Source organism: Vanellus vanellus (assembly GCF_965231255.1).
Source record: "Vanellus vanellus genome assembly, chromosome: 3".
In the NCBI taxonomy this organism is placed as follows: Eukaryota; Metazoa; Chordata; class Aves; order Charadriiformes; family Charadriidae; genus Vanellus; species Vanellus vanellus.
The window spans coordinates 42,557,886-42,579,729 of NC_138907.1; the positions used below are offsets into that span (position 1 = coordinate 42,557,886).

Sequence of the window (21,844 nt, forward strand, 5' to 3'; positions counted from 1 at the left end):
TCCATATTCATTGAGTTTCCTGGTGTGATTTTGACCTGAGGAAATCATGACAGCACCTTGAGATGGGTAGTGTGGGCTAGGGGCTGTTTCCAATAGGCAGTAGGGAAGAAGCCTCCCTTGTCTTAAGGGAGGACAGGTTAGCCATGTGAATGCAAACAGTTGTGCCACACTTCCTCATAGTAAGTGAATGGAGAGTAGCCTCTTTCATTTCCCATAGAAATGCAGTTCTACAGCCTGGTAAGACAAGGACTTTGTGATAAGACTGAGTCTTAAAGGATGCAAGTGTGACAAAAATTGTAGTTCTTTTCAGCAATTAAAGTCTCAGCAGCAGCATCTTGGAGGAGATGACTGGTATCTTGAGTCTGTAGCAGTATCCAAATGCTGTAGGAAACAAATGTGATTAAAGTTTGAATTTTCCCAGAATACTAATGACCATGAAACAGTTTCTCCCTTTTTAAATTTTAAATATTTTAGTTTTATTTTTTTAAAAAAGCTTAATGGTCAGCAAATAGAGAATGGAGGGCTGTCTAGCTTTTGAACCCATAAAGTTCAGGGAAGTCGGTGGAAATTGTGCCTGAAGTTGCTGAAACAACTGGAAAAGCATCTGTATAAATCAAAACACCTTCATCTAGCGCTGATATTCAAGTGCTGGTTAGTGTTCAGAAGTCCTAGAAAATAAACTTATTCCTTAGAATTCTGTTTTTCCCTACAAAGTATACTAATTATCTGCACTTGAATTTAGTGAGTGTGTCAGGATCTGCTTGTCAATCTTATTAAAAGTCAAAAATTAAATGATGAAGAGAATTGTTAGATTAAAATATCGGGCATCCTTTTCCTAAACACTCTCCTTTTGCTGGAACAGTGCTCACTGATCCTATGATAGGGTTTGTATTGAATGCTGATTTTTGAAAAGCCAATACTGTTTTCCTGTAGAAATAGCATTATTCTGACAGCCTACAGAAAATCCAGGTCTGCAGAGTTTGTGTAATGTGCGAAAGCCCTTGCCTTACATGTTACATGTCTCAAAATACAAAGCAAATGCAATTTTTTTTCTTCAGAAATAATACATCATCTTTGTTGCTCATGATACTGCTTCTTGATGTTGCTCATGTTTTCCTGTATTTGGGTCCTTTACAAGCCTTTCTTTCTAGTTTCTTTCCCTCATGCAAAACATACTTCTGTCATCCTAGGAATACCACACCTAGCTTTTTTGAAAGATGAATCTCTCCAGAGAGAAATGCTTTTCTGCATGCTAAAGTTGTTTTCTCTTTCTCTTGTTATGCCCCTACCTCCCTCTTTGGCAAGAAAAATCCAATTTTAGGTCCTTTTATTCTGTTTTTGATCTAACCGTACTTGACTTACTATGGGTCAGAAAGGTTTTTTACTACTGTCTCACTCCTTTAAATTTGTGGTCCTAATTTTGCCTGGAGAGTCTGCTGGTTTGGCAGAGGGCTCCACCTTGGACAAAGCTCCCAGTTAACTTGAATTAGAAGCTATGGGATACACTGCTAATATTTGAATGCACTTTTCCAGATGTTTTGTCCCAGTTTAAATGAAGATAAAACATAGGACAGGAAATAATAGAACTCCAAACTTTCCATCTTCATCTAGACTGGGGCAAAACAATTTAGAAAGCTTTTTATTTATTTATTTTTTTATATCATGTGGGATATTGTTAAAGCTTTAAAAATGTGTGAGAAGAAATATTAATTTGCAAAGTTCTTTTGTGTGTTTATTGGCAGAGCTGTGAATGCAGGTGTGATGGTAGATTTGACCCTCTCCCTGCCCTAATCCCAGACCTGGTCAGACTGAATGGTACTCAATATTTTGGTCTATTTTCTCTATACTCATTCATTTCCACTGCTCCATGCCAATGCACCTCCTACCCCTTCACGCCCCCAACACACTTCTGAGCAATTTGAATTTGGATCTTCTGTACAGGCATACTTAAGGAGACAACTTCTCCTGTCCTTTTGGATAATGTGCTTGTTAACCATTTTTTGCTTTCTTTTATTTCTGGAGAAAGTTGAATTAATGTATACATTTATACCTTAAACAGGAAAATGAGATTGCCTTGCTTCCCCCTGAATGATTAGTGTATATAGTCTGTATTTACAATTAGCTGTCTAACTTTGAACAGCTTGGCCATAGAGTAGCAACCATGATGCTATAAGCATTGAATGTAATAAATATGAACAGTGAGCTTTTGGAGAACAAGAACTTTATAGGGAACTTTCTTACATAAAAACAAATAGGTCAATATGAGATAAACAATTTTTACATTTCCCAAAACAAAACAAAAAAAATCATTGAGTTGGTTGACCAGCACTCCGATTTCTCATTATTCAAAGGCAGTATATTTTTACATATGGAGATACGACTAAAACCAAGCAGAATGCATGTATCTTTTAAAGGTATTTTTTATTTCAGATATAACTTTGGCAAAAAGACCACTTGTCTAGCTTTCTTTTCTTCACTGCCTATGAAGGTCATTGAAGATGTAGTGGTTAGACATGTTATGCATTGCTTATGGTATGTGATCCAGGACAAGTTTGGAGAGAGGAGAAAAAAAAAAAGTGAGATTGTCATGGAAATAAATGTCCTTATTTTATCCTTTTGCTTCTGTCTCAGCCGTCCTCCCAGTATGAGCTATAGTAATACCTACTGAAAGGTTCTACTGAATGCAGTTTTATCGCACTCCTTTCTTTGTAATATTTCAGTTTTTCAGTTTCCTTAGTATGCCTGTCTGTAAAGTATAAAAAAAAAAAAAAAAAAACCACAAAAGTGCAGGATGGAGAGAAAGAAAACTAGGCAGAGAAAGGAAAGGTTCATTGCTGTCTCAGCACTGGAACACCGTAGTTGAAGGGTGAAATTCAGGCCCCAGTGAGCAGGTTGGAGTTTGAATTCACTATACAAGAAATGAGTTTTCCAGGTCAGTTAGCGTCTCGCTTTCTGAAGCCAGTGTGTTCCTACTGAGGGAAAACAACACAGGAAAAGAAGAGGGTAGTTTCTTGGCAACCCAGAACTGACTCATGCTGCCAGCATCATAACTAGATGAGCCCTCCAAGGCTCTGTAATGGAGGTGTTTCTCTGATAATCATGACTACTTTCAATCTTTTCCCCATCTCTTTGAGAAATAAATCAGGAAGACGCTATAGTTTATCTACTTGTCCTGGATATAACTTAGTTGCAGTACAGCAGGGCAAATAGAAAGGAATTCTTTCCCATTTTGCCTTCCTGAAAGAGGTGTTTTTGCCGTAGCCTCTGGCAATTCCAGAAAGTGAAATCCTTTGTTTAGAACAAGACACAGCCAAGCAAGACCCTGTACCCTTGTATTACATCGCACTGGTATAGACAATAAGAAGTAAGATAGGTGCCTGTTTCTTTTAATTAAACACAATTTTAAAAAGTTTTAAAATCTGAAAAAAAAAAAATAAACATGCATTATGTCCCACTTGTGATGCCCTAGAAAGCTCCTTTTTCCATTCCCTTTTTTGCTGCTTCACATGTTTAATTGTAATGTTTTAGGTACTGTTCCAAGAAAATCTGCAAATATACTTCATCAGCGTTAAGTGAAGCCAGTCAAACTTTACCATGTGCTCAGATTCCCTTGTTGGTAGGGGTGCTTTATTGGGTTTGGACATCAGTGTTGCATTTGTTAAGCGATTATTTATTTTTATTTACTTTTAAAGGGAAGAGCTACCAATGGCCTATTGGAACTTTTGAAGATCATACCTGATTTCTTGCCTCTTAATTATGGTGCTATTTTTTTTTCTTGAGATGGTTTCTGTAAGGCGGGTTTAGAGATGTTTTAGAGCTACTTGGCTTCCACTATGAAAATAAATTAATAATGTCTTTTTTTGGCAAGGGTGCTGGGCAAAGAAGGGTCTTGGAATATTGCAGAAAAGATAGTATGTTGAAATAGCATGACTCTTCCTCGTGCTGATGGATGATGGTATGAATATTTGATATCAGTTAATACTGTGACAGCATTCTCACTTTTAGGATGTAGGACAGTGGTGGTTTGGAAGGAATGGCCTGTGAGGTGGGTCTCTCTGTTACAGTCGGCAGTAAAAGCTTAGTAAAGTATCTCATTTCTCTGGAGTTGCAGAGTTACTCTTAGAGGGCTTTTGTCCCAGAATGAATACTGCAGTATAGAATCATAGAATGGTTTGGATTGGAAAGGACCTTGGAGATTATAGAGTTCCAATCCCCCTGCCATAGGCAGGGACACCCACTAGACCAGGTTGCCCAAGGCCACGTCCAGCCTGGCCTTGAACACCTCCAGAGGTGGGGCCTCAACAACCTCTCTAGGCAACCTGTTCCAGTGCCTTACCACCCTCAAAAAAACTTCTTCCTAATGTTTAATCTGAACCTGCCCTCTTGTAGTTTAAAGCCATTCCCCCTTGTCCTATCACTACATGGCCTAGTAAAAAGTCCTTCCCCAGCTCTCCTGTAGGCCCCCTTTAGGTACTGGAAGGCCGCGATAAGATCTCCCCGGAGCCTTCTCTTCTGCAGGCTGAACAGCCCCAACTCTCTCAGCCTCTCCTCATAGGAGAGATGCTCCAGCCCTCGGATCATCCTTGTGGCTCTCCTCTGGACATGCTCCAGCAGGTCCATGTCCTTCTTATGTTGGGGACTCCAGAGCTGGATGCAGTACTCCAGGTGGGGTCTTATGAGAGTGGAGTAGAGGGGCAGAATCACCTCCTTTGACCTGCTGGCCACACTTCTTTTGATGCAGCCCAGGGTATGGTTGGCCTTCTGGGCTGCGATCGCACACTGCTGGTTCATGTTGAGCTTCTCGTCAATCAGCACACCCAGGTCCTTCTCCTCAGGGCTGCTCTCCAGCCATTCCCCACCGAGCCTGTATTTGTGATTGGGATTTCCCCGACCCAGATGTAAGGCCTTGCACTTGGCCTTGTTGAACTGCATGAGGTTGGCTTGGGCCCACCTCTGCAGGCTGTCCAGGTCCCTCTGGATGGCATCCCTCCCCTCCAGCATGTCTACCTTGCCAAACAGCTTGGTATCGTCGGCAAACTTGCTGAGGGTGCACTCAACCTCACTCTCCATGTCATCGACAAAGATGTTGAACAGTACAGGCCCCGGTACCAACCCCTGAGGAATGCCACTCGTCACTGGTCTCCACTTGGACATTGAGCCATTGACCGCAAATCTTTGAGTGCGACCGTCCAGCCAGTTCTTTATCCACCGAGTGGTCCATTTGTCGAATCCATCTCTCTTCAATTTAGAGACCAAGATATTGTGCGGGACAGTGTCAAATGCTTTGCAAAAGTCCAAGTAGATGACATCAGTTGGTCTTCCCTTGTCCACTGCCACTGTAACCCCTTTGTAGAAGGCCACCAAATTTGTCAGGCATGACTTGCCCTTGGTGAAGCCATGCTGGCTGTCACCAATCACCTCCTTGTTTTCTATGTGCCTCAGGCATACTAGGAGCATAACTTTGGCTGCTTTGGCATGTGGAATCATTGCCTCAAAGCAGTCTCCTCTCTGTACCCACAGACTGCAGTACGGCGTGGCGATTCTTTCCTTTTCTGCAGACTGTAGGAAGGAGGAATCAGCATTGTGTACGAGGAGGAGGAAGTGTGAGTTCTGTCCTGTTCATTTCCCTCTGAACTGCTGGCATGGAGAAGTTATCCAGGTAGCGTTGCTCAAGTGCTGGGTAGTGAAATGGAGAGAGGCCAGGGTGAAAAGGACTACTGTGAATGCAGCACTAGTAGTCTATGATGACAGCATTAGTACCTGGTAACTTTTAGAATTGAAAAATTTTAATGTTACTGTTAAATTGCCCATCATCAGTTCAAGCTCAGGACTTTATCCTCTTTGTGCTCTAATGAATGAATGCTGGCCTTCCATTGTCACAAGTGCCTGCATACAAATTATTGGGATATTGTGTATACCCTAAGGGATGAGGTTGGGAAGGACAAGTAATTGCAAGCTGTATTGTGACTGGCAAAGCAATGTAGGCATTTATAACATTAACAATAATATACTGGAATATGCTTCACCAAACTAAAGTGCCATTTAGTTGCCTAAAACATGGTTAGGCAGGGATGTATACCTACAATTCCATACGTACAATTTGCTTCCGGGATGTGAGTCTCATGCCTGATGAATCTTGCTGTGAAAGTAATTATTACTTTGCAAGTCTGGATTGCAGGGTTGGTTCCATATTTCAAGGTCCTTCCTCTTAACGTGTTTGCAAAGTTCGGTGATGTTTTTGGAGAATGAAAAATATCTCCACTTATGAGAACTGAAATGGTCATATGGCCATAGAAATAATCTCCAAACAATTCAGAAATGAAACATGAAGTCAACAGAGAAGAGCTGTGGTTGAATCTGTGGGCCTAACCATTGGTCACTTCTGAACATCTGCTGCACACCAAAGGAAGTGTCTTGATTGCTGCTTTTCACTAGGTAAGTTTCTGGTCTAAGGTGAACTAACTGAGCTAAAGCCAGATTTCACTTCTGTTTATTCTTCCACTATCAAATTGTTTGAAATTATCTGAGCCAATATGAAACCACTTTCTCTGATGAATGTGTAGTAGATATAACTGCAGTATAATGACATAAAGTTACCTATTGCATATATTGCATAGCCACAGTTATAAATGTAGAACAAGTAGTACCATGAGGCCAAACACGAAAGGTTTAGATATCCTTTGCATTAACATCCTGTAGCGCTATCAGATGAGCAAGTGCTGCATTGGAGAGCGTGTGAAAGAAACTGTGAACATTGCTATGAGTTTATGACTGTAAATTTCAGTTCCCTCTGCCACATAAAAACCATTTACTTAAGTTTTTGCAGTCCCTATTGTGGCTTTTTGTGCCTTTAGAGAAATCCCTGAAAACTATTGTGGCTTAGACTAATAATTTCGTTTTTCATATTTTGCAACTAGCCTTGTTCCTTACTAGCTAAACTTATTCCTAGATACAAAGCCATGCTCTCCCTGTCTGAAACTTGCTCAGAACTTGTTCCCTTGTTATTTGTAGTCAGGAGTTAGATGGTACTAACTAATTTTAAAGACTGGTTGTCCTTGCCCAGGAAGAATGGACTCTTTTTGCTGTGTACCTGTAATGTTCTTTGCTTTTTTGTCCAGTCCCCAATTATTTTGGTTCCCTATGACTCCCTGAACCTTACCTTCATTCTCTTTTCTTTGTTGAGATGAAAAGCCAAGTCCATTTTTCTTTTCTGTAGTGCTCAGATTTCTTTTTCTTGTATGTCCTTGGATTTAGTTTTCCTTTGCTTAATTTTATCCTGATAGTCTAACCAATTTGCAGAGAAAATGGGATCAATCCTTGCTTTCTGAATTATCCTCCTCTCTCCCTCTCTCTCATCCTAGTCCATCCTCTTCCTTTACATGGAGTTGGACAAGTTTCATTTTGCATAGAGTCATTGAGATTGTGGAGTCTGATTTCAGTCTGCTTCCTTATTAAATAAGTGGTGCTGTCCTCCCCCACTGTGGAACATTTTTCAGTCTGGATGTGTTCATGCTACCTTCCTGCCTTGACTATCATGGCCTCTTTATTCACTTGTCTCCATCTCTCTTTTCTGTTATCCAAAGGCCCGTGACTAAATATCTTGCTCTCCTCCTGTACAAGACAAGTCTTTATATTATGCAAATCTCATGCTGATTGCCTGATTCCCTTGCATAAAATTTTAGTGCCCTATTACCTATAGGAAAGCTTTGCTTTCTTTAGCCCCAGTTTATTGTACTGCTCCTTTCTGTCTCCATTCTCTTGCAAAAAAAAAAAAAAAAAAAAAAATGAGAAGGGTTTAAACAATTGATATATTAGAGAAAAAACGTTTTCTTCTTGCTAAGCATTTTATCCGTCAGATGCCTTGTCAGGCCTCACTGTCTGCTTCTAGTACTGAAGTAGAAGCTAGTGACAAAGCCAACTACATGTATCTTTCTGTTTAGCAGTTCTTTACATTAACTAGAGAATAGTACTGTGCACACTAACAAAGATCAGATATTTTGGAAAGAGTACACAAAATTAGATTTCTTTTCCTGCATGCCTTGCATCTTTTAATTTCCTTCTACTTCTTGTTTTACCACACTGCCTGGCTATTTCAGGCTATGATCTCTAGGTCAGGATTACTTAGTTTTCCTTGCTTGCAAAGTGGCTTGATATTCTAGTATAGTTTAAGTCAAGATATATGTTTTACTCACTGACTCCCCAAAATTGGAAGCTGAGGCACGTTTTACGATATCAAAGTTTTTGTAAGACTTCCCTTGTCTGCCTAAACAGTTCCGGCTGACTACTTTGAACATCTAGATTTATGTTGTTCAAACTCTTCTTCCTAAATTCTTGTTATGATTTTAGAGAGAATAGAGCCAAGATTTTTTTTTTAATAAATATAATTCACTTTCTCAGCCAATTGTTTTAAACTATACATCGGCACTCTGGATGTTTGAGGAAGTCTTTAATATTTGAGACATTGTATAAAAGTTGAATGTCCACTAATAATTCTGTAGTCTGAAGGGAAAAATCTTTGTGATAATGTTGAGTTCTGGGAAGGACTCGAGTTTATACTGTGGTTTGAAAAAACCCCCATACCCCTAGTTAATGGTCTATTACTTTACTTTTTTATTTTTTTTTTTTTGTCAATGGGAATCTTTAGCCAACATCGACACCTGCTTATTTGCTTTTTGTAATTTTTAGTCCCTTGAGTTTCTGGAGAATTTAATTTTTTTTTTTAATTTTTTTTTCCTTAAAAAATAAAAACAAAGCCCTCCTTTCAGTCTGAATGCTATGTAGGTTTTTAAATGAATGAAGGCTCCATTTATTTCTGTGAGGGAATAACTATATTGTGTGTACTTATAGGTGGATGTAGATTGGTTCAGTGAATTGATTCTGGCTGATTTAAACCTTTAGAAAAACAAAGTGACCTTGGGGGAAAAAGCTGTTAGATTAGATTATCTGTGGATGTGAGGCAGGGAATTTGTGAACGATAGAGGGAACTTCAAAATGAAAGGTGGGGGAAGGAAAGAAAAATGATGAACGAAGCCTGTTAAACTGCTGAGCTCTCTTTTTCTCCAGTGCATTCAGCTCAATGAATTAATTAGATTAAGTCACATCAACCCGGATTGCTGGAAGGACTGAGCAAATCAGGGAATTTCAGTAGTAGCTTGCATAGTTTGACACTTGCAGGCTAGCTATGATGGCGTGGTGCTACCATTTGAAGCTATTTCCTGACTTGATAGCTGCCACAGTTTTTCTTATTTTTGTGGTATGTGTAAACTTAGCTTGCTGTTAAAAAGCTATGTTGAAGAAAAATTATTTTTTTTAATAAGAGAAAACATCTGTGACAACTGAGAAAAACCTACAAAATTCAGCATGTAGGGTTGGGTTTGTTTTTTTGTCGCTTACCTACTTGTCAGAAGCTTCTAGAAATTCTGCCTCTGTGTAAACAGGAGGAGATCAGATACACTAAGGGACAGTTTTTACTTTTGCAAATTTCTCAGTTTTTCCTTTAATCTCTCCTTATGAACTTCTTAAATGCATCTGCCACTTCTCCAAAAACCTTTTCAGCAGCTTGCAAGAACCGCCCCCTACTAACCAAGTCCTATGTCTAATTCTGTGCTTTCTAGATCTTTTCTGAGCCTCTTCTTTTTTCCTTGTTTTTTTCCTTGTTTTCTTCCACTGCATTATTTTTATTTATCAGATCAATTCTTTGCCACGCAAATTTTTCCTCCAGCTAGTTCTCGGTGTCTCCTGTTAATTCTGTTATGATGTCTTTCAACAATTAATCTGCTCTGGTCTGTAACCATGGGATTCTCATACATGGTGCGCTTTTTCCCCTCCCTTTGTAGGGCTTAAGAGTCCTCCTTTCTCTAGTCCTTTCATGCCAAAGGATTCTAAATCAGTGACTTATACCTAATTAATCCTTAATAAGTGACTTGTTCTATTTTGATCTGAGAAAATGTAGTCCTATGAATCAGGACTGACAGATTTTCTTGAGGAATAAAGGGGAAGGTCCGGTTACTTGGTTTGCTGGAGTTTTTTGTTCTTTTAGCCACAAAAAAACCCCAAAATACTATGGGTCGTCAATTTATTTATTTATTTATTTATTTTAATTTGAAACTACTGTCAGGTTGAATTAAGCTAATAGCTTGGGCTAAAAGAAATGTAGCTAAATATACAAAACCACAGTCACTGTGTTTTCCTTCCTGTTCATGTAAAGTTGCTCAGTAGTTGGGCACTCCTATGTGAGGTACACAGCACCTGAAATGTGGATATTAACCTGTAAATCTCTAATTTTTGCCTCTCAGGAGTGTCATAAATGCCAAGTAATAAGAAATGCTGAGAGAAATACATCCTTATTTTAAATATTTTATCTGAAGCAGAGACCAAGTGTCCTGTTCCCCAAACTCTAGGTTTGTTCTGTGTCTTACACAATGTTCTTACACAAAACAAAAAAGCCTCCCCAAGAACTGTTTTTGCAGTTGGGAGATGGGGATTCAGAACCTTGCTTGAGTCGAGGATGTTGGTATGATGAGACCCAAATTTGACTCAAAACCCTATCTTTTTTTTTTTTTTTTCCTGGAGGCTGGTTCTATTGCTACATGCTTGCTTGTTTTCTCTAGCTAGTAACTTAGACATAAGATCAGAAGTAATTAATCCTGGGTCTTCCAGGCAGTTATTAAGGAACACAGTGTAATACGTCTCATTTCTGTAAATGCTCTCACTTTTTGAGGAAATGAGGGTGTATAGCTGGTTGCGGTAGTTTTTTCTGTCGAAAGAAAATTAAAGTTGATCCATACGACTTGTGTATCAGATAATTAATGTAACCTCTTTCTCTTTGACTGAGAAAGACTGCCCTCTTTTGGCTGTAATTAGAACTGGCTTCATTGTCAGGACTGCAGTACAAGTACTTGAAGTTGTTCAGCTTTGTCTGTAGAAGCTGTTGGACTTCCATGAATAGCTGTGGTGGGGCGCCATATTGATATCAAATTCTATGTAGGTGTGGATTTTCTCTGACAGTAATAATCTACATTTTCAGTAGGGTATAAAATTAGTTACATTAAAGTTTTAAATATATGCAAATTGTACTGCATGATATGTATAGGGGGTGTGTGTGTGTATATATCTCTCATACTTTAAAAAAAAAGATTATGGAAATGTGCGTTTTTCCTTATTTCTAGTAATTTTCCATTCCTGTCAAACTATGTCTGTCCATGACTAGCATTTTTTGCTGTTCTATCAGTTCTGAGGTTTTTTTCTTGTTAAATTTAGATTGCTTTTTAGTTACCACCTACTTTTCTGTTTTAAAAGTCCTCTTTTTGTTGTTGGTTTGTTTTTTTAGCTCTTGCCTTAACCAACAGAGTACAAATAGCTTTGATCTTCAACATCATAAATTGACAAAGGTAATTAAAGTTTCAATAGGGTTGGCAGGTAGGCGATAAACCAAATGCCTAGGGCTTAAAAAAGTGCCATGCAGGAAGTGGTGGAGTTTGTAAGTTGGTCCTGGGTTCAGTTCTAGCAAATATTTACTGTAACCTGTAATCATCTGAATGACATTTGAAGACCTACATTAAATGGATTGATTGCAATTCACTCCTGAAGGAGCAGGTGTTCAGATCTCATCAGAAAGGCCAAGGATTGGGCCTGGAATCACTAGCTACCAGTTCAGAGCTTTGCACTGAATCCCTTGTGGTTCTGTAGGGTCACAAATGTATCAGTTCAATTAAAGTAGGTGGATCATCTATGAGCTTAACCAGGCTAGTGGAAAAAAAAAAAAGGGGTTTATACTCTAAGGTAGCACAGTATTGACTCATGTCAGTATTCGGAGCCTAGTTGACTGTGATGTTATTTTAGTAAATTTGAATGTGATTGTTTATAATGCTGTAATGTTTTAAAGACTTGGTCGTGGAACAAGATCATGCTGTGGTAAGAGTTTGCACAGTGTGTCTTTACGCAGAGGAACATTCAGTCTAGGCATAAGACAAGAGATAAATTGATGAATACAGGCAGCATACTGACATAATGCTACAGCACTGGTCAGCAGGAGAGACAACAAAATTCCTGATCTCTTTCACATCCAGTTACATCCTGACATGATATTTTGACTTAAAAATGCCTGTGTGTTATGTGTACCATGTGCATAAGTTATTGGAATACTTGAATTGTATTGACAATGCAAACTAAACACAGAAAATGTAGTTACCACCTTGCTGAATCGTGTGTACTTTATTGCCTTGTTAGATAAAGATGCCCCTTGGCAGCCTTTCCCATCATTTTTGTTTTATTAATGAGTAGTTTTGCCTTGCATTTTGAAACAGGCCATTCCTCTTCTGGCAGACCGTGATTTCTGGGGATGCTAATGCTGGTTGTGTATGAGATAAGTGATGACTCTCAACATGGGAAAGATGTTTAAGTAATTTATGAATTAAAGCCTTTTATAGGCTATTGAACAAACACATCCAACTGCATTCGAAGGAGATTACCCAGTTATGTATTTTTTAAAATAAATTATTTTCTTTTTACTTGCATTTATGGAAGTAGGCTAGCCCAAGTTCTCTTTCCCCACAAAATGGTAACAAAAAGGAAATTCTGTTGGATTGTTTCCGATCTTCTCTTCTGTTTAACCCTTTCAGGGTTTAGAGCTTCAATTTCATTTTGATAGTGACGTGCTGGTGAAATGGAAAAATTTTTGGTGTGTTTCAGTGTAGCAAGTCTGTAGTTATGAGACACATCACTGGGATATTTAAGTTATTCCTCTGGTTCTGAGGACAAGATTAAAGACTGTGAAATATAGTTCCTTTTGATGTTACTGGACAAACACCAGTTGATTTCAGTAGGTTCAAGTCATTGCTCTGTCTACATATGTGCTTTAGAACTTTATTTATGATAATGAAATTTGTTTATTTTCAAAGAAAATATATAAACCTCACCTAACTAGTACAGCATTTTGTATTTTACTTTATTTGTGAAATTAATCAGAACGGTTCAAGTAAAATTAAAGCAAAGGCAAGATTAGAGGCTGTATAGCCAAAATCTAACTCAGTTGGAGATACCTCTGCCTTTAGTTTTGAAGAGCTTCTCAGAAAATAAAAGCTTGGAAATGTTGCTGCTTAAATTAGTCAGCTTTGTTGGGGAGTTTTTCAAAGACACATAACCCCTGCCAAAATCCAATTGCTGAATATCTTATAGTAGATAGGTAGATTGGAGTCATTCTGTAAACAACTTCGTGTATGTAGTCCAAGAACTGCAGTACAAAAGAGTTTCATTTTCTCTAGGTTGTTTCTTTTTTCCACATGGATTAGTAACAAGATGAGGCAGAGTAAGAAAACAAATGTATGACTTCATTGGAAACTTGCTAATGTTTGATTTATTATTTTTTTTTTTATGCCCTTTAGCACAATTACTATGTTAAGTGTTGGCTGGCAGAACAAATGGAAGGAATATGTGTATTATCAATATTTTTAATGATTTTCCTCCTATCGCTCTTTTAGGGTATAATTGCATTTAAAGCATATTTTGTGCAGTTCCCATTTTTACTCTTAGAAAGAAATTTAGACACCAGTCTGATAAATAAGACTTTGAGTTCATTTTGATGCCATACAACCACAAGGTTGTCCCTTGTGTTCTTAACAGATCTTGGGAGGCATTTCCCTTCACTTTCAGTACACCTGTCAATCTTATGTAGTCAAATCTGTGAGATCTGAATACTGCAGTGCTGCTCATTTAGGATGTCTGTGTGAAAACTAGGAAATTATAGGCTGAGATCTTTGTTGCTGGTACCCATTTCTCAACAATGGACTGGACTGAATCACAGGGTGTGTTGGAAGATTAGTATTTTGATTCAAATTTCATTGCTTAGTCTCTTCAAGATGCTATTGTACATTAAGTGGATTTTAATGGGAAACAAGCCTTTTCTCAGTCTTCTGTTTATTCTCTAGTTTCATATTTTTTTCTGCCCCCTATTTTCACCTTTGTTACTCCTTCGCTTTCCTCTTGGGCTGTTGAATTTTCACTTGTGTTGATCTCTCTCCCATCTCAAAACTCCAGATTTCTCTCTTGTCCACACCATTTGTTTCCACATTGCCTTTTCCTTGTGACATACTAAATTCCTGTGTAAAAGTCGAGACATACAGTGTCTGTATGTCTGCTGCAGAGCTTTCCTTTGCTGCCAGTAAATCTCATTGAACTGAGTTGTTGATTCATATTCTATGTTGTCATTTAACCTTTTAATACTTCTCTCTCTGAAGAACATTCCTATTCATGTTGGAGATCATCTTTCTTTACTGTGTGGTCATTCTAGGATCATTATCCTTTCCTCAGCTCTCCAAGAAGTCCAAATCAGCCCTGTCCTTTCTCCTTTATTTTGTTGTGGCCACTGTGACTCCCTATTGTTGCCTTAGCTAATTTATCACATTCTCTGTTAAAAGATCTGAAGGCCTCTGCAAAGTTTGGAAGAGTAGTTAAAAGTAGTTGATAATAGCAAACTTCTAGCAGGATACTGTTGATCTGAGTCTCTTTGAGATGTGAGAAAGGTAGAAAAAGTGAGAGTGGAGATGACACAGTGTGTACGGAAATCTGTGCTTGAATTGTGTGGCTTACCAGTGCACACTTCACAAGGTGCAGTGCACAGTAGAAGACGATGACTTCTTTTGCAAGATCACCCTTGTAATAAGAGTTACTATTTCCAGAAAAGATACTTTCAAATGGGAATATCCCAACGCTTAACAACTTAACTATCGTGTGTTCTTGTGGATGTTTAGTTCTGGACATTTCAACCCTTTTGGAAAATCAAAGCATTCTTGTCTGTATGGGATGAGGAAATATGACTTACAGACATGATTTTTTTTTTTTTTCTTTTTTCATGGTCAACTCTAGGCCTTCACAAATTAGGCAGTTGCCTGGGACATTGCAAAACAGCCCTGAGGGTGTCCTGAGGTGTCCTCAGGGCTCCTTCCTATCTGGCTGGAACAGACTTGCTCTCTGCTTTCTGTGTTCCACTGCTCAGAGAGGTCTGCAGTGCCAACACGGCACAAGCTCTCCCTAGTTCTTACTGAAGAAAAAAAAAAAAAAATAATACATGAAGTGTCCAGCATGAGGCAAAGAACGAGCAGATTATTTCCCTGTTGCTGTCGGTAAAGGAGTAAGAAGGAGAAGGCGACACACTTTCCCCACCAGCGTCTTTCACCACCAACTCCCCCCCTTCCTCTTCTATCCCATTAGCCCACATTCTCTTCCTGCCCAGCCCTCCAGTGCTGCCTAATCTCATTTACAGGGGCTGCTGCCAGATCTGCTGGCAGCTGCAGTTTCTTGGCCGCTGTTTTCGGTGAGCGAGCCGAGAGCGCTGAGGAGGAGGAGGAGGAAGAGTAGGAGGAGGAGGGCTGCTGTGTGGCGGAGCGGCAGCAACAGCAGCGGCAGTAGCAGCAGCAGCAGCACCTTTGACGTGCCCGTCCCCCACGTGACGGCCGCTCCATTGCGGGGAGGGAGCTGAGCTGCCGCCGCTCCGGCAGAACAGGGGAGAGCCGCAGCCTCGGCGGCGGCGGCGGCACCAGCAGCGCCTCCGCCCGCAGTGCGTGTGTGTGATGTGCGATCACCGCGTCCCTCCGCCCGCTGCCGGCTGACACCGACCGCGCGGGGCGCAGCAGGAGGAGGCGAGGAGCCGCGGCCACCGCGCAGTGACCTTGGCCCAGGAGGTAAAGCGGCTCCGCGCCTCTCCGCTCCCGCGCCCCCGCCCCGGGCGGCGTCGGCGCCGCCTCTGTCCGCGGTGCTGAAAGGGCGGGCGCCGCGCCGGGCTGCCTGCCGGGCGAGCCGGTTCTCCATTTGCCGCCCAGCGGCGCGCACCCGCGGGCGGGCAGTGCGGGGGCAGGGCAGGGCGAGCCGGCGCTGTGGACGAGGTGCGGTGAAGCCCGCACCCGAGAGGTCTGGGGGGCAGGGGAGGGCTTTGGAGGTAAGCGTTTGGAGTAGAGCTCAGCCCTCCCGGGCTCTCCGCAACCGCCGGTGTGGTCTGTAGATGGAGCGCATTCTTACACCTGCGTGCAAAGCCGGAGCTACGGCATGATCTGAGCTCTTGCTTAGTGCAGCTCCCGTGTGACCGGGGGGAGGGCGGGGAGGAGACGGGGCTGGCGGCGGAACCGGTGTTTTGCAGTGAAGTACGATGAAAGTAGGTGAAAGCAACCGGAAAGGTTTTCTGGCTTGTTTTTTTCTTTCCCCCTGTCACCTTCTTCCCTCCCTGGCATAAGTGTAAGAGCACACACGTGCTGGTGAATTAAAGAGAAGTTTAAAGCATCTGGTTTGCTTTTTGTGCGTTTGAGGGTTGCGAAAGTTGCTGTGGCCCGAGCCGAGAGGAGAGGGCACTGCTGAATACGCAGTCGTGGGCCGAGTCAGTCCTCCCAAAGCTGTGGTCTGGAAAGTGCGGATCATCCCTTGGTGAAGCCTGTGGAGGGGAGGAAGGAGTGCTTTGTGAGGAAGCGTCTGCATGATACGGTTGTTAGTGGTATGTCAGGGAGCTATTCGAAGTGACAATTCATTAATGCCTAAATTAAATTAACATATTACATTCATTATTTACAGGCAAAAGAGAGTAATGACAGTAAATGGTGAATTAGTAGCTTTGCTGCAATGTAAATATCGGTCGAATAAGGGCATACAGTGATTCTGGTATCATGTTGGTAGAAAGTCGGGTCCATTAATCATCAGAGAAGGAAGGAGACCTGAGGTGATGTCTTACTGAAACCACTTTTACCTTTTACAGTGCAGCGTTCAAAAGCGGATCAAATTTGTGGGACATGGCACAAGGAAATAATTATGGGCAAAGCAGCAATGGGGTGGCTGATGAATCCCCAAACATGCTGGTATACAGAAAGGTAAGCCTTTGTGTTTTTCAAAAGCTGAGGAAGGGACTTCAGGAAATGGTTAAGTACTGGACTTTTTGCCTAGCAAGTGAGGCCGTTATTTTTGCTGTTTCTCTCCAACTTAATGAATAGATGCTGCTGCTGTTCTTTGCATTGACTGGAGTGGTCCAATTTCAGAGCATGATCACCTGCCACTAATTTGGAATGTTTTGTGTCTGTTGACATTTGTGCTGTCTAATGCAGTTTAAATGGCATGTGCATAGTACATCTATATCTCAGGTACTACTAGGGACTCCTGTTTTAAGAAATTATTGGATCTGTTGTTTTAAATGGTAACATATGCACACGTTTCAATTTTACATCATGTTCAGAAACAGTTTGTTTTCAATTTGAAATACTTGATGCATTTCATTCACTTTCAGCATTGATACATATGATATGTGATGGTGGTGATGTGCCAGAGACTGGAACATGTTTGGAGTTCAAGTGTTCACCAATAAAATCTATTTGTAAAATGAATTCATATATTTTAAAGCTAGATATTAACTGTATAAGGCAATATTTTGTATTTGTGTCTCCGGGCAAAGATTTTCAGAGTGCAGAGAAGTCTGAACCATTAACTTATTTCATATAAGGGGAACAACTGATCAAAGATATTATTTATCTGCAGTTGCCACAACTTAAAAAAACCAAACACATACACTCCAGGGATTCTTGCTGGGAAGGATTTTTAGTGTAGTTACTCTAATAGTATCGATATACAAATTTCTAGACATTGAACTCCAGTAGTGGGGCTTATTTAGCCACTGTGCTTTCATTTAAGTTATGGTAAATGCTTGGGGTTTTTGAGATGCTTTTATACATATTTTTTTTTTTTGTAAAGATTTAATTGCATTTCTCATAAGAGTAACAAAATAAATTCTAATGATAAGGGAGAAAAATAACTTTACTGTCACAAACTGAAATACATATGCAACTACTTGTTTATTCCTAGAACACAGTGTTTTCTAACTTGTTTGTGGTTGTTTTTATCAGGTGGAAAAAAAAATCAATATTTTTACTTTGTTAGAGGCATTGACTTTTCTTTTTGCAAGTTAACTGTAATAGAAGACATCTGACATAGTCAGTTTAGCCTTTGAGTTGAACTGAGGTATCACCGGTAACTGTGGTTAAGTGTTCTTTTCCCAGAAATTAAAAAATAGTCTCAAATTGAAGTCTGATGCATGCTTTTTTTCTCTTCCTATTTTCAAATATGTTGCTGATTTTCAGTTAGTTGGTTGTATTTTCTATTTTGAAAAATTAGGCTCTTTTTACATAAGGAAATTAATTTATGAACTTAACCTTAGTTATCCACCTATGGAAGAATGCACATCTAGAAAAATACGAGGTTACCTTGCCATTAACACCTCAAGTGTGTTTTGAAATGCAATTGTATGCATGAATTTATATGTGAAAGTATGCTGTGTACATTAAAAGCAATATACCAAAGCTTATATTGTTCATTATAGCTTTTTAATCTTTCTAAACAAAATCTTTCTACATTTGTCATGTGCTTCCATGCTGAGAAAGAATTCTTTTCTCAGCTTATTTAGTATACAAAGGGGGAGCACAGAGAAACTGTTTCTCTTCTCCCGTGGTGACTTTGTCTGAGGAACTGGTCAAGCTTGTGACCCATTATATTTAATGTGACCTCATGCCAATATTTAACATTGCCCCTGAGCAGCCTCCAGATTGAAATGGAACTGCCGAGGCAAGTGATGAGAATCCTGGTGATGCAGGAGAAATTTGAAAATGGGGACCAGGGATAGGACACACAACCTCAGGTGTATGCTCAGCAAATCAAAGCATCAAACACCTTTGCAGTTCTCTGCAAATCAGCGGTAAAAGGATGATACCAGTTTGTGTCTTCCAGTGTAGCAGTGGTCCTTCTCTTGTTGTTGCTGAAGTGCAGGTGGTGCACTGAGTATTAAACTTCCAAAGAATTCTGACCTTCTACAGCATTAGCTGCCATATTTGGTTTTGTACATGTCAATTTATTTTTGTAGCATGGTGAAACAAAAGATCATTCAAGATTGTGCACACTAGTGTTAGAGTACAGAGACAAAACTAAGTAGTCCCTCCTCTGGCAGTATTCAAGGAATTGGCAACAAATATTAGATAACTTTTTTAAAAGTTACCTGCCTTTTTCTGCAGTGTGATACTGCTGTAATCAAACGTGTTATAAATTCTGTCTCTAGAATGTAAGAAGAGGATAGTTAGGTAGAAATCATTTAACTTCAGAATATATCATCTCTGAATACAATTCTTTAATAGCAACAACTAAATCACCAGATTCTTTGTAATACATTTGAAAACACCGTACTCCTCTGTCTGTCATTGTGTTGGAAATGAAAGCAATGTGCAGAGTGAACAAAGAACTAGATCTCCCAGCTTCATGAAGGACTTTTTTTTTTTTTTTTTTTTTTTTGCCAACTGGAAAAGTATTAATAGTTGTTAGAAAAAAATGTAAATGTGCTATTGGCTAGCTTCAGAACGAAACTGAATTTGAAGTCTTATATTTTTAATAAAGTTGCCAAAACCCACAAATGCGGAAATGCTTTCTTCCAGTAGTATATACAACATTGATACATGGAATAACACATATTTTGTGACATGTACCTGCAAGGGATAGACGGGACAGCTCTTACTAGTTGTGTTAACAAAGAACTAAAATTTGGCCATGCTGTAAACCGCAATTTTGTAATCTGGGAATTCCGCTAGTCTGTCTAACTTTCAGACACAATCTGAACTAAGCACGTTCTAAACTACATGGAGTTACAGCCCTGGGTTTCCTAAATCCTGATTCTGTCAGGAGCACTTTATAGAAAACCCGATACAGAATGAAGTTCTGGTGTTTACAAATTCAGTATTTAAGGCTTGAATCATTATAGAATCATTTTTGCACTTCAAGTAAATTGCAAATTTTTTTCTTTTCTATTTTTTCTATTTTTTAAAAATGTATTCGGTTTGTGAAGAAAGAGGGATTATCAGATTGTAACCTAGAGTAATACAGAGTGTAGATAGCATAATATTCTCATAGTATCTTGTATTCAAAGACAAGGGTTTCATTGAATTTTGCTTTCAGATATGAAATATTTTCTTTTAATCGGCATAGGATAATTAAATATTCAATGCATGAGAGTTATAGTTGAATCTGTGATGGAAAAGACAGCAGCACAGATAGATAGTTCCTTATATAATTTTTACACTGCCTTTTAAGATGCTTGTGTCAGTGTTTCTATGCCTTGGGGAATACTTTTTATTGTAATAGAATGTCAGCTGCATTATTCTTTTTGGCTATCAGCCTAATTATAAAGTAATGACATGTGACACATCGTTGGTACTGACATACTTTGGAAAAAGTCCTGAATTTTTCTGTTAGTAGCCTGAGGCAAACATGAAAAATGTAACCCCCCTGCTTTTACTTCCTCTTCAACAGAGTCCATTCCCGTCAGCTGTTAAGAGATAAAACACTAGAATCTGTAGCATTTTAACATCACAAGTTGCTCATACAGAAGTCTTGGATTTCAGTAACAATAACTTACTGCTGCAAGCTAGGTCTTAAAGGAATAACTTGAGATGTAATGTAAGGCCCATATTGAGCAGCTTTTCTAATTTTCAGAGCCTCAGAGCCTGACCTGCCTTTCCTGCCTTTTTTCCTTTTTTTTTTTTTTTTTTTTTTTTTTAAAATCTCATGCGTGGCGCAGATGATAAAAAGAATAAGAATTGTCTTTGAGGATCTTCCATTTTAGACATACTGCTGGTCCTGCTAAACCTTTGTTTATCTTTCTGGTCTGTGCTTTGCTTACTTTTTTTAGTCAAACATGCTGCAAGGATTAGGAGCTGTAATTTGTAAGTTTAATGGCTATTGTATTGCTGTCTGAACTAGCTTCATTTGAGACATGATAGCTTTATTTTTGTAGAAATAAGATTAGCCTTGTCTGAATAGTAATATTCTTGTGACTGCGACTGATTCTCTACCTTCCTCACTGCCCCAAGTGTTAAAATAGCTTTTGCCAAAGCTTATTAGAATTACTAACGGTTGGGGCTTTCAATGCTGTAATGAAGATAATGAGGTGTTTGTTCTGTTCTTGTGACAATTGTTGAAGGTCATGTATGCCAGTACTCATGTATAGCAAAAGGATGAATTTGTAATCTCAAGCTACTTCTTAGTTTAGCGTGATCTGATATTCTTCATAGAAACTATGCCTCCAAAGCATGATACTTGGCAATTGTTGTTGTAAAGGAGCAATAGCCATGCAGTGACTTTTGAGGAAATAGTGACCATGATCTTCTAATAACCATTTTCCTCTCCTCAGCTTGTACCAGAGATGACTTCTAGTGTAGTGTGCAGATAGTACTGTGTTCTCATGTGAATTTGATCAACTGCTCCTTTAAAAAAGATTGTTGGAAGAAAATGATATCACAGATAACTGTATCCCTTAGATCCTGTGAGACTATGGAAGGACACGGTAGGTGGGTTTTTTCTAAGTGCTGTCACTCACATTGATAAGAGCAGAATTAGTCTGGTACTATGCGTTTCTGAGTATGCCATCACAGCCTATGGAGGCATCTTTCTCCCAGTGTAAACTACTGAGTTTGTTACTAAATTGAAAATGACGGGGTGCTCTAAGGTACTAGAAATAAGTGATTTTATGTTGGTGTTTTTTTTTTCTTTTTTAAATGACTATATATATATACATTATATACATATATATATATATACACGCACACACAAGTTATACATTTTCTTATTCCAAGAAGAAGAGTGGTACTGTTGTGAGTCTTGGATGCTGGTCCTGGTTTTATTCCAACACCCATCATTGTAGAACTGATGGAGAAAGGTCCATATTTGTGGACCTCAGGAATTCCAGCTGTAGGAAGAACAGAATTTACCTCCCTTTCCAGTATGAATATTATAAGGATGTTGTCATAGTTCCAGAGTAGTTGGTTCATAGTGAAGTAAGCTG

At 39.4% G+C, this 21,844-nt stretch overlaps 1 protein-coding gene across 13 annotated transcripts in view; it reads left to right on the forward strand.

Annotated features, from left to right (window-relative positions):
* Positions 1-16,751: 16,751 nt before the first annotated feature.
* The window catches only part of RGS7 (regulator of G protein signaling 7), a gene marked incomplete at both ends in the record, with an annotated part of 263,661 nt that continues 258,568 nt past the window's right edge, over positions 16,752-21,844 (forward strand). For 12 of the 13 annotated variants that reach the window (XM_082481530.1, XM_082481532.1, XM_082481526.1 and 9 more), the window contains one exon: positions 16,770-16,847. In XM_082481530.1, coding sequence (XP_082337656.1) covers positions 16,770-16,847 — 78 coding nt within the window. Of the gene's footprint in view, positions 16,848-21,844 lie in introns of all 13 variants that reach the window. The other variant, XM_082481529.1, reaches the window with a different exon arrangement.